Consider the following 13,042-nt stretch of genomic DNA (forward strand, 5'->3'; position numbering starts at 1 on the left):
ATTAAAAAAATTTCTGAATAAATCGATATACATTTCGAACTTTTAGCCGTAAAGATTATTTGTTGATTAATTATTGTTTGGCATAAATAAATTTTTGAAAATGCTTCGTTATAATTGACGTTAACAATTTAAATTATAGGGGGGTTAAGCGCGCCACAACTTTTTTGAACGAGGAGGTTATGTTTTCCGTCGAAACTTCTTCTCCGCCTCGTCGAACGATTTAAAAAATTCTGACGCGCCCACTTAATGCGATAAAGTTCTAAAAACGTCGAGCAACTCAACAGGAAGTAAAAAAGTCGGATATGAAAATTTTGATACTTCTAGAACACCTTATCGTTCCTCTGATTAGAAGAAGTTGCACGATAAACGCGAGTTTCACATTTGGGAGATTTACAATTATGAACTCTCCTTGAAAGTGCTTATATAATAATACTAATAATAACGCTGTACTAACAATAAGTTTCACTTAGAAAGGAGTATTTAATCGATTTTCAATGAGGTCGTCAAATTTAATTAACTGTGTTAAACTGAACGAAAACCTAAACAATAGAAATCTAAAAAGCAACGACTTCCTTGTACAATTGCCTTTATTTTATGCAGTTGATTATACAATATTAATTATAAATAAAATAAATGTAGCCAAAAGTAAAAATTCAAAGCTAAAAAGTAAAGAACGAACATGTTAGTATCGAGAAATTTCTAAGAATGAAGACATTAGCCAAGTCGAAGTGAAACAGGTAAGGACTTATTTCGACAATTGTGAGGCTAATTAGAAAAAGCCAGAGGTTTCTCACATTTTCATTGAAGCAGTGGCAGAGCACCTGCTAAATTATAACTCTGTGTGCTGTTACGCAACGAACGAAGCCAAGGGAAGAACAGTGCACAATGCCATTGTACCTTCCCATTACATCTTCTCATGCCTCTGAAGTAAACTTCCATGATTTATTACCGTACATGGTCAATGATTTTGTCTATTACATTGCACAATAGATTGTGCACTAATAGTCGAACGTGAACGACAAAGTTAAGGTGTCGCAATTTGAAACACTTTCAACGACTTGAAGTCGCGACGAACAATTATCGAATGAACAATATTCTTCTCTTTATTGTAATTTAGGAGCAGGATGATTAATAATTACGCACGTACAAATTAACGTAACGAAAGTATAGTAACATCTTTAGTAACTGAAATATGTAATGCACCCGATTCTTACATACATACGTGTTCACGCTTTCTTCTTGTCGTTCGATCTGATGCTTCGTTTTCGCGTTCGTCCATCGTCGTCCGTTTTCGGTCGTTTCCGTACGTTTGGTATACTATATCTTACATGATCTTCCATCTAACGTCAGTCCTTCGATAGGCTCGTAGAAATGCAGTGAGTAATAAAAAACGATTTTAAAGGTTATGTTCGCTCGAGGAATATCACAAAGTATAAATGTATAGCAAAAACTTGTTGCTCCAAGAATAAACGTAAAAATTATTCTGTCGAGCATCGATACTCTCGTTTCCTTCGTCAATTTTCCTTTTCAGACATGCACATTGTACGGAGTTAAAATGGAGGATCCACGCGAAGCAACTTATCCCAGCTTTCTAGAAAATAAATCGTTCCGAGCCGATTAAATTCACGCAAAATATAGTTGGGAGGACATTCCATATTTTCAACAAAGCTCGTAACTTATCGTACGACGTGCTCTTTCGACGCCCACTCGTTTCCTTGCACAAACTGGACGCAATGCTATATAGGTGTGCGCGGTTTGCATAGTATCGTATAACAAAAGCCCCCGTAATATGACTCGAGATGAAAATGCTTAACGCTTTTGACGCTAAGCGTAGAGCCTTTTCAGCGAAGCCTCGATGCGTTGAACTAACGCTCAACTACACAATGCAGAAAGTAAAGCACATTTACATGGTGTTCGTGTTGGCCACGACGCAGTATTCAATGTAGAGAGATATTGTATTACTCGTATTCATTGCGGTTGGAAATAGGCATGTATAATATTTTGATTGTACGTCGTCCTCCCGCGAGAAAGTTTCATTTCCTTTCTCCCTTTCGACGAACCGTTTGTTCGAGCAATTTTTCCCTCTATCGTCGAGGTAAATATTGCATTTCGAAAATTAGTTGCACGACTTATGGTTGAGGTTGACTGTGCTTCCAACAGCACGGTGGCTGGCTCGGGTAATCGCCTAAACAGCCATTTACCAGCCTGTCAACCATTTTAGTTACGCATCGTTAATGTCATATTTTTTATTTTTTACCAGGCATAATAACAGTTATCCTAAGATATAAACGAATCAATAAAAAGTAATTTGGAGAAGTCTGAAAAGCAATTTTGTTGAAAAACAGCATGACTAGTAAAAGAATAAGTATTTCCTGTAATAGAATAACGTTCTAAGAATTGCTTTGAAGTACAAAATTTTAGATGTGTTCTCTAAATTAAATCTTGAATATGGATAAGCTTGTGGTAAGAGGAAACTTGATATAAGATTCATATTTCACAGATAAAACACCACATTTCCTACTTAATATACATATGTATATTTAATCATTGTTTCTTACTCGCACGATTTGCACAATGTTATTTGTAATCTCAATCTGTAAACCATGTTTTTCTTTCATATTGTTAATGTACCATTCCATTAAACTAGGGAAGAGGAAACGTTAAAAGAGAAGCATAATGAATAATTAAATTCATAGAGTTTTATAAATATTCTTATATATTCTAAACAAAAACACTATTCTCTATCGTTTTTAACATATTGTATTTTTGTATAAAAACATATTTTAGATAGTTTTCTTTTACCACGAGCTTCTTCATATTTATAATTTATTGTTTTAAACAACACATTCAAGTTTTACTAACGAGTTCAAAATGTAAAAATCGAAAATATTCTAAGTAAATATTTTCTATAAAAATCACGAATATCTACATAATTATTTGTCCTGAACAATTAAACAAATGCCCTTAATTGTTATTATTCTTTGAACTTTATACTTCAACGAGTCATTCATCTTTTCGTATCGATCGAAAATCAATATACAAAGGTTGAAAATGTCTAATAACGTAAATATATTGTTATTCATTCAATAAGTAATATTATAACACGCTAAACGGCATCAATTAACAAAGAAATAAAATAATTTGTTTGGTTAGAAAGAAATGCAATGATTTTTTTCTTTACGGTATCGTACATGGTGAGAAACATTTTATTGCAATTGATATACACACCGTTATTTCTCTCACAACAGGTTGATTTTGTTTCTTTGGAATAACTTTGCAATCGTTTCAGGCGTTATTTATCTTTAACTATAATTAGTGTATGAATTTTAATGTTAGGTATAATAGCGCAGAGACGCCATTGTATGCGAGAAGAAATGAAGAGGTTGTCTAGTGGCGTCTGACAGGAAGGGTTTCACTTCCTCGAGAACCAATTTCCTGTAACTGTAACGATCAACGCAACAACGAATTGTTCTGAAACAGTTTTACAGAAAAGGAATATCGTTTGCACGAAATTTATTCTACCGTTACACTGGAGATGTATTATTAATTCAACGTGATGCATATAACGATCCCAATACAAGAAGTCAAAGAAAGTAAAAAAATTCGTTGATTTTATCCTGTTGGTCGAATACACTCAAAAAACAAAAGGCAAATTTAATACCTGAAAACACGCGTGTAGAATCTGATACGAGTATTCTTTTACTTTACCAATCGATGCATGAATGTTTGCGTTACAAGAAAGAAAAATTGTCACGTTCTTGTAAACTTAACTTCGTGAGACTTCGAAAATTTACTGGAAGGTTACACGCGTTACATCCAACTATACAGCTGAAATTATCGACCCTCGCACTTTTAGGGAAACAGCAAATAGGGTGTCTCGTAGCAACACAGTCGAGAGGGCTGCACCCTTCGTATTGCACGCACGCTTCTTCTTAAGAAGGTGCATCCAAGTTAAAATACTGTGAACGTTTATCTTCTTCGTTACGAATCGTATTTAAAAAAAAAAATGAAGTGCACCGATTTATTTTCAATGAACTCCCGAAACTACAATTTGTAGTAAGAGAAACTCGATCAATTTTAATTTTTTAATCAAATTACTGAATCGTTTAACTGATTTCAGACAGTGTTAAGCTGCCCCCTGATGAGGATATTACGCATTAAGTGTGCGTATTACTTCTGCCCCACATACTTACGATTTTTATAACTAAGAGTTGTCTAAAAGTATGCTAAGACCCTCGAGCAAAGGTAATAAATATGCATGGCCACTTCCTTCGAATGCCACGTAACATTAGGTATGCCCGGTCTTGAAAGGAAGGAGCAAAACGCAGTCGGTAATGGTGCGAGCCATTTGCATAAATCATGCGGTGCTTTTATTTATTTCATCCGCGCGCCATCGTGCTTTATTTACTGCGTAAGTTACAACGTAATGCTTCAAAAACGAATCCACGAACAAAAGATCCGAGTTCGAACGAACGATCGTGGAAAGTTTCATTGAAATTTTCATTTTCTATCGACTAATCGTAAAAAAAAAAATTAAATAATAGTTGCTTTACGTAACATATCATTGCCACAAGGTATTCCATTTCAATAAAAGTGCAATTGCATTTTTCGAGGAGGTCGACGTACTTGAAAAATGTATTAAAAAATAATAGAGGTCACTGAACCGTATTTTGGTTCATCTTCGTTTAAATTTTATTAATAACAATGTGAAGGGTTGATGGATGGGAAGAGTAATGTTAAAAGAAAGTACACGTGTAATTACGAACGGTAATGACTTTCAGCCGTCGAATTAACTACCAGTACATATCAGTCACAATATCCATGTCAAGAGCAAATGTTCAAATGTTCGCGTGCACGTTCAAAGGTTACGTCGTTCGATTGCAACAATTTGCTGCGGTACCACAAAGCTGTAATTACGCAGGAAATTCTTACACGTAACCTTCCTTGTTCTAACCGAGGGATTCATTAAGACTAATACGTATTACTACGTAATCCTATGACCTGGGTTCAAGTCGCTCTGGATTTACACAGAAAATAAACCATTCGTGTTTATTGAAACTTCCTTTCGAGCAGAAACATAATATATGTTTCCTTTCACACCCAGAGATTCGTATTTATTAAAATCGTTTTTAAAAAGCAAACAAAAATATTGCAATTTGTTATGTGCTTTGATAAATATTTTTATATTTGCAAACGCTAGTTTGGTAATTTATTTCTTACAAGGAGAAAGAACATTCACGAAGCTCTGAAACTCGTCGATTCGCCTAACGCGCAGACTCCCGGTTGCTTCGATCAAAATTCGTTCCACCGACGGCGAAGGAAACGTATTTAATAATTTCTGCCCGCAACGATCGCCACGAATATATTTACGTTAAATTATGTAGCGAGTCGAACAGCGCTGGTGGATTTTTTTTTTTTTGCAAAGAACAGGTTCGTTATTATCACTCGTGAAAGAGCTTATCGCGTACGTCTGTGTTCAAGCCACGCGGATTGATCGTAGGTTCAAGAGTCAATAAGAAACCAGATAATACATTTTTTTATCAAATGTGGGTCTTAGAGAGAAAAAAAAATACGTACACATTTTTACGCAGCAATGTCGAAGTTTAACTCGACCGTTACTAAAAATTAATTTCCAAAGTTGAGTGGCATCTTTGAAAAAATAAAACTGCCAATAAATGTCGGTTGTCTCGCGTATCGTTGATAATATAAGGGATTATAAATTTCAATCAAGGTTTCTGTAATAGAAATTTCCAGCTAATTTAACGAGCAACGGATAGAGAGTTCTTAACAATTTATTTGTTATTTAAAATTGTTGCGTAGATAAGAAGTTTGCTCGTTTATGGTAACCGGTTATTCACGCGAAGCTTAACAGAAGCAGGACACGTAGAGCATTGCGTGCACTCAAGGATCCCGCATAGCTGCAGTAAGTATTCGATTCGGAAGCCGTGTGGATGAGTCAATACCTCCAGGACTATCAGTCGTTCGCGTGGAACTACGACGGGGACTGAACGGGGCGCAGATCGTACATAAAAAATGAAAAAGAATTCTCCGTGCACATTTTCTAGATCGAAGGAAAACGAAACGGAAACGGAAACACAGACGTGTCAACGTACACGAGCACGCTCTCGGGACGTGATCGATCGCGTCTCGAGGTCAGCGACGAAAACTCGCTCGTTTCCGAGGACTCGCGAGGTTGCAACTGCACCGACCTTGAGCGTGAACCTGAAATAAGTGTACAGTAACTCCTTGCTCTAAGACAGTATTTTAACACCGGATTAAAGAAATTAATCCTCCCTCCGTCGTCGTTTACGTGTAGCCGCGCGTTATGGAATCGGAAGCACGATAACTTCGAAGCGACCATTCTCGCGTATCGGCGTGGCAAACGGAATTCAATAGACAAATCGTTTTGGACTCGTATCAAGAAATTGTTTAAACACCGCCCACGAATTGACAAAAATTCTTTTCCCTTGATACGCTTCGAGATATTTGTCCGCGAATAGGAACGTTAAAAAAGAAAATTTATATTTTTCGTTGTACCATCGCGATGCAAAATTATTAATCGTCGATGAGGTTTAGTCGATGACAACGGATTAACATGGCTAAAAATAGTCCGAGCGAGGTCGTCGTGTTTAGACTGATTCTTATCGCGTAAACCTCGCCGATCGATCGATACTACATACTCTCGGTATAACGAAAGATATAAAAATACTGAACTCGCTCTAGCATTGACGCCATCGATCTGCTTTGGTTAGGCGTTGCTTCGGACTCGTCCTTTCTCGCAGCATCCCATTGTCGCGAGAAAAATTCTGAACCCACCCTCTCCCGGTTAAAGAAACCATACGGTCTGGCAAAACGATATTTTCAGTGAAATTTACCCTGAAGCATATTGTCGTCGGTCTCCATGTTGTCATTGGCCTGCTCCTGCACTTGACAGCGTACACTGTTGCTGGGTATCGAGGACGATAGCAGTAGATTCATGTTCCCTTCTTGGAGGTCCGGTGGTCCTCCTCGTGTCTCGTCGAGCCGGGTAGCCGTATCGAAAGTCGATTGTCGACGGGGTTCTGAATCAGCCGCCTGGACCATGCACGTACGCGATTGGTCGAGCGATGGTCGGGGCCCGCGGTCGAACCAATCGTTACGAAGTATCGGTCTGCGCACCGGACTGTCTACGAACGCACCTGTCGGCCGTGCATATCCGGCCGACGCGAGAACGGTCGGTTCACTTTCACTCGACGTGAAAAGAACGATCGCGAGTGTGTATATCGTTCGGGAACCACCTGCCCAGCAGCGTATTCTCGCCCGAGGATCCTTTCGATTTCGAGCGGATGGACCAGCCGGCTGTCCGCGCCCGCACTGTTCTCGCTGTGTCTCTCGATCTCGTCCCCGTTGATGTTCGATGGATCGATACACCGTTGGTCGACGCGAGAACTACGCGCACTGTGGATCGAATTAGCGGACGCGTTCGCCGTCACTGACACCGTCGTCGTTCGGTACCTCGTACTCGGGAACGGAAAAAACCGCGAGAGACAGAGAGACCTCGTTGTGTCCAGCAACGTCGCTACGTCGCGAAAGACGACGACGCATGACGCGTGCAGGGACAACCGAGCACCGCCGAGCCGCGATCAATAAACGCTGGCACGGCGTCTGCGCCGACAATGCGATGCCACGCCGGACGAGAGGCGAGAGACAGGGGCCGAGCGATTGTGTGAGTGTGTCCGTGCGCTCGCGCTATCGACGCGACGCGTATCGACGATTTAGGGTGTTCCCCCGGCTAGACTGCCCGCCAACTATACAGCTACGCGGGAGGAACGAGTGCCGTTAATTGGTCCTTCGATCTTTTCACCCCTTGCGGTCCTACGGCCGGGCTCGACGTCGTGTTTCGTTATGGCCGGTTCTACCTACGGTTCGACATTAAATCTTTTCTATCACCGTTACATCGGTAACTGCCGTCTTTTCCAAACAACTTCGCTTCTCTTTTAACGTGTCCACTGACAGAACAAATTTTGTTTTTGAGCGACTGGGTTAGTCGTGCATACTTATATTTGTAATCACATTGAAGTTCATCGATCCTGCCCAGATTCATTTTCCTTGTAGGAATTAAATTTTTTTTTAGCTCCTGAGTGTTCTCTATTAATACATGCAGTGAGTTGCGCAGGTATAGAACCAACCATATTTTCGTGTATTTTGAACCATTAAATATAAAGTTTAAAAAATTAATGATGCAAGCTGAAGGAGTATGATGGACAACGAATTTCAAGAAAATTTCGTTAATTTCTTGCGTAAATACAAATAGATATGTTAAAAAGAAACAATTTTTTAGTGTTACACAAGTGTACAGAATACTAAAAAACATTAATAGTTAGGACCACCTTCTTTTTTATAATAAAATCAAAAATATTATTTGTTATAGTATCAATTATTTGTTCAAAACATTTTTCACTAGTTATTTGTCGTTTTTACTAATAAATTCGTGTTTCTATATCATTCCTTTCAAGTTTCATATTCTTGGTATCCTTCCTGACAAACCAGATTAATTTATTAATCAGAAAATGTGTCAGCGCAGACGTCTTACGTACAGAATCGGAACGATGCACTTTTCCGAGGATTTATTCCTTTGAACTGCTGTCACTTTCGCGCCTAAACTGGTTGGTTCGTGTAACTTTCGTTAAGGTGAGTTTGATCGAATTGCCTCTCACCGCAACGTACAAGTATGTAGGACGACTTAATTGCCTGACTTCTGTTAAATTACTAGGAACTGGATGTTTTTTAACCTTTCGTAACGCTGTTCTCTTCCACGTTGAACGCATCACGCACTTTTTCGATCTTTCAAGTTTATTCGAATATTGAAACGATTCAATTGATTACAGTAAAAAATATATTAGAGGCTACCTATTCCACAGACCATGTTAATGTCTCCTTTTTTTAGAGTAAAATTAATACTTAGATCTCTACAATAATTTCCATAAATATTCCTTGCTAAATGGCAGTATGAAACCTTTAAATTGATTATAGCAAAAAAATATATTAAAGTGTAATTTGAAAGTGAAACTTCTATGATGAGTTTTATAAATATTTCTTTCCATAGCACCGAAGAAGACTCGAGCATGGAACCGTTCAAATTGATTATATAAATTTGCTTGTGTAATGAAGACCCTGGAACGTTTTGTTGTTCGATCGATCGCGTTTGATTTATATTTTTTGCCGTTCTAAAATAATTGTAGCGACACGGTAGCAATGCGTATGTCGGGCTCCGGGCCAAAATGAATTCCACGTGGTCGTCGCAAAGGGTAAAACGGAAGCGAGCCGATATTCCATAGTTCCTTTGCACGGGATGTGTCACGTTGCTCGCGACGCGTGCGGGTGTCGTAACGTTTAACGTAACTGTTCACGATTGAATCATATTTATAGCTATGTACGTACTGTTAAAGCTGCCAATCACCTGGAAGAATCGAAGGTCACCGAGAGGCATTACTACAGAAGGCAATACCACTTGCAGTGCATTCACCAATAGCAGCAACGTCCAACGGTATTCCAGCATAGAAACTTTCCCAAACTTACCAGCTGTACTCTTCGATTGCTTAAACAACACAGTTTCACACTGGCTGATTAGGCATACACAGTTTGGAAATTAATTTAAATAAAATATTTCGTATCTTCAATGGCAGAAACTATGCACTAAGAATTGTTCCTGATCTTTCTGGTTTTATATATTTTATAACAATACAATTTTAAAAGTATCTGCAACCCTTAACACGTGGCTATACTTAACCTTGCGTCAGCCATCTTTGAATAGATATCTTTCGTAAGGTAATAATAGAATTTTGTTTTTAGTAATTAGCTTGGAATATTTTTGAATCTTCATGTGTAAAATAATAAAAATCGTAAAGAATTGTGACGAAGAATTTGTTAGAATTTATTTAGCTTTGTATAATAAATAATACTGTCATTGTTCTATAATACTTACAAAATCGACTTTTATTATCAAATTCGATGTAATTTCTGAAACAAAATAGTAAATTTTGGTTTGCTCTTTGATTATTTTTTTTGTCTGGGTGAAAACAACAATAGACGCGATGGATACCAAATAACAAAGCTTATTCGGTTTTACGTTTTGACCTTGTAGAACCCCTTCAGGAAATTGTATCAATTGGCAGCCGTCTATATCGTATCGATCTGGATCTACACGTTTATGCACCGTTGTCGGAATGTATGCACAACGATCTTACGTGTTAAAGAAAATCTAATGCTCTTAAAGCGACCATGAATAATATATTTTGAAATGTAATTTTATCTATGCACAGCGATTCGAATAAGGCGGGTCGATGAACAGTGTTGAAATTAGGAACAGAAATGGCAACGAGCGCAGAAGCGTGATATGGTAACGGGAATAAAGATGGTAAAATGAAGATTAAGAATTAAAGTAAATCAGAGCATTTACTCGACCCACTCAAGAATAACAAAGAACAAAATGACGTTATCGACAAGAAGAATTTCTTCTTCCGTAGATGAAAACTGTCTCACAGTGGTTTTCAAACTTCTCGAAAGGTGCCTTCTTGAAAAACATTTAATGTTACAATGAAAATTTAATATTATGTCGAGTTTCGTTATAATTTAATATTGAGTTGATTTTGTTCATTTTAATAAAAATGAAAAAAATTTCTATTTTCATAGATTTCTGGATTTTTCGTATTTTTCATAAGTCATTTTACGAGAGATCATTAGAATGATCTTGACCTCAACTATTACGCCACGATGATAAGAATTAATCTCGAGAAATATGAAAACAATTTTTTACTCGTATTTATCTTCAATTAGAAGTATTCAATCTTGAAGATAACTGCTTTTCACACAGAGATTTTGTAACATGTGCGTAATATCAAACAATCGAGTCTTCACGATCACATTTTTGGCATTTCATCCCTTGTTCGTTATAATATATATTTTTTTTTCTAATCGTACTTTTTTCTGTAAAAATATTCACCGATAACTGAATAAAGAAGAGGCTTCTTATTCGTGGTTACCAAATATCCTATTACATAATTCAAATTACGTTACATGAAGAAACTGTCGACGACACAATGAATGTACTAAGTATGGCGTATTTGTGCTCCGTTCAGGAGCTATTATACGCGAAGGATATTACGCGCACACGACGAAGGAAATTACGTATGATAATTCGTGTGATCTCGCGTGTCACCTACTTTCATACTGGTTTTCTGCATTCCTATTGGTCGCTATATTTGCACGCAGCATTTGCATAGCTGACGGAAAGGTTGTCAGTTTTACAGTAAATCTACATTGACTTAGTACATACATGGAGAACGTAAAAAAACAACCAACTTCTATCGGTATTTACTTTCAATTTTTCAGAAATAATCACGATACGACTCGAATTTTATTCCGTTTTATTATCACTCTCTTTCGAGTAATTATGCATTATTTGAACAAGTGATGACTCAACAACAATGGCGACAACGTACTTTGCATTCAAAGAACCAACATGGTATTACAGATGAATACAATTGCTTTCGAAACGGTGCCAGGAGACTATAGACCGTACTTGAAATTATTTTTTTCTTGCAACTATGATTTAACAAGCTAAAGTTGTGAAATATAATCATATTAAGTGAGAGAAACAAAAGGTTCAGAGACATTCTTTGACAAGGAGAAAATTGAAAATTATTTAGAATAAATTAATAATCACTAAATTTTATTATATATTCATTTGTATGTTTAAACATTTCCATTTAAGAGATCCAGAAGGGATGAAAAATGTTTCAATAGTTAAAGTGAACTTTACGTATTTCTGAAAGAGGCATTTAAAACGTCGTCGATTAATTTGAAATGGCAAATAAAACGCATCGTTACGTCGTAGGTCAACGTGTCTCGAATGTTGATTTCCTGAATTCCTTGTCGTTTTCTTGGGAAAATATTTACTCGTTTGGTATCAACTATACTTATACATATGTATGCCCCCTCGATGAGGCAAGACATACGAATTCCAATGGATTTTCTCACAAACCAGGTTACTGGTAATAAGAATCGTAGACCAGGAAAATTTATCTCTTTGGGCTACTTTCGCCCGTCTATTTGCAACGTTGTCGTCGCTGCTTGATACGCGAGTGATTACGTTGCCATTCTGCGTGTGCAAATTTTTAGGAACAATTAGTTGCGCGTCGACAATTGCTTTCACGTCGCGGAACATTTCTGATGAAAGTCAATTAGCGTCTCCATTCTCATTATCGTCTGTAAACTCTACTCCTTGCAATATATCCGCAATAACATAAATTCTATGGAAGATGCAAGCCTAGAATGGTTGATCTCGTTGATTTTGGAATGAAAGCTTTGCTAGAATCGGAGTTTAATTTTGAATGAAATATAATATATCTGCAATTCTTTTTTATCTAATATAAATTCATCTTCATTAACAACTATAAATTCTGCGTCTTACAAATGTATCTGTGATTCTCTTCTAATATAAATTCTATGGAAAATGCAAGCCTAGAAGGGTTGAACTCGTTGATTTTGGAATGAAAGCTTTGCTAGAATCGGAGTTTAATTTTGAATGAAATATAATATATCTGCAATTCTTTTTTATCTAATATAAATTCATCTTCATTAACAACTATAAATTCTGCGTCTTACAAATGTATCTGTGATTCTCTTCTAATATAAATTCTATGGAAGATGCAAGCCTAGAAGGGTTGAAATCGATGATTTTGGAATGAAAGCTTTGCTAGAATTGGAGTTTAATTTTTAATGAAATATAATGTATCTGCAATTATTTTTTATCTAATATAAATTCATCTTCATTATCAACTATAAATTCTGCGTCTTACAAATGTATCTGTGATTCTCTTCTAATATAAATTCTATGGAAGATGCAAGCCTAGAAGGGTTGAACTCGTTGATTTTGGAACGAAAGCTTCGCTAGAATTGGAGTTTAATTTTGAATGAAATATAATGTATCTGCAATTCTTTTTTATCTAATATAAATTCATCTTCATTATCAACTATAAATTCTACTTCTTACAAATGTATC

General features: G+C 36.9%; 1 protein-coding gene across 3 annotated transcripts in view; it reads right to left on the reverse strand.

Moving 5' to 3' along the window:
- LOC122400862 (cerebellar degeneration-related protein 2) overlaps positions 1–13,042 on the reverse strand; it is a 111,492-nt gene that overhangs the window by 72,824 nt on the left and 25,626 nt on the right. Inside the window, exon 1 of one of the 3 annotated variants that reach the window (XM_043402584.1) lies at positions 6,876–7,615. The exons of 1 other annotated variant lie outside the window; for it this stretch is intronic. In XM_043402584.1, the coding sequence (XP_043258519.1) occupies positions 6,876–7,083 (208 nt within the window). In that variant the 5' untranslated portion in view covers positions 7,084–7,615. Of the gene's footprint in view, positions 1–6,875; positions 7,616–13,042 lie in introns of those variants that run through there. One more of the 3 variants, XM_043402585.1, reaches the window with a different exon arrangement.

This window comes from Colletes gigas, unplaced genomic scaffold (assembly GCF_013123115.1).
Source record: "Colletes gigas isolate AHSC1104 unplaced genomic scaffold, ASM1312311v1 Colletes_gigas_Sc00020, whole genome shotgun sequence".
In the NCBI taxonomy this organism is placed as follows: domain Eukaryota; kingdom Metazoa; phylum Arthropoda; class Insecta; order Hymenoptera; family Colletidae; genus Colletes; species Colletes gigas.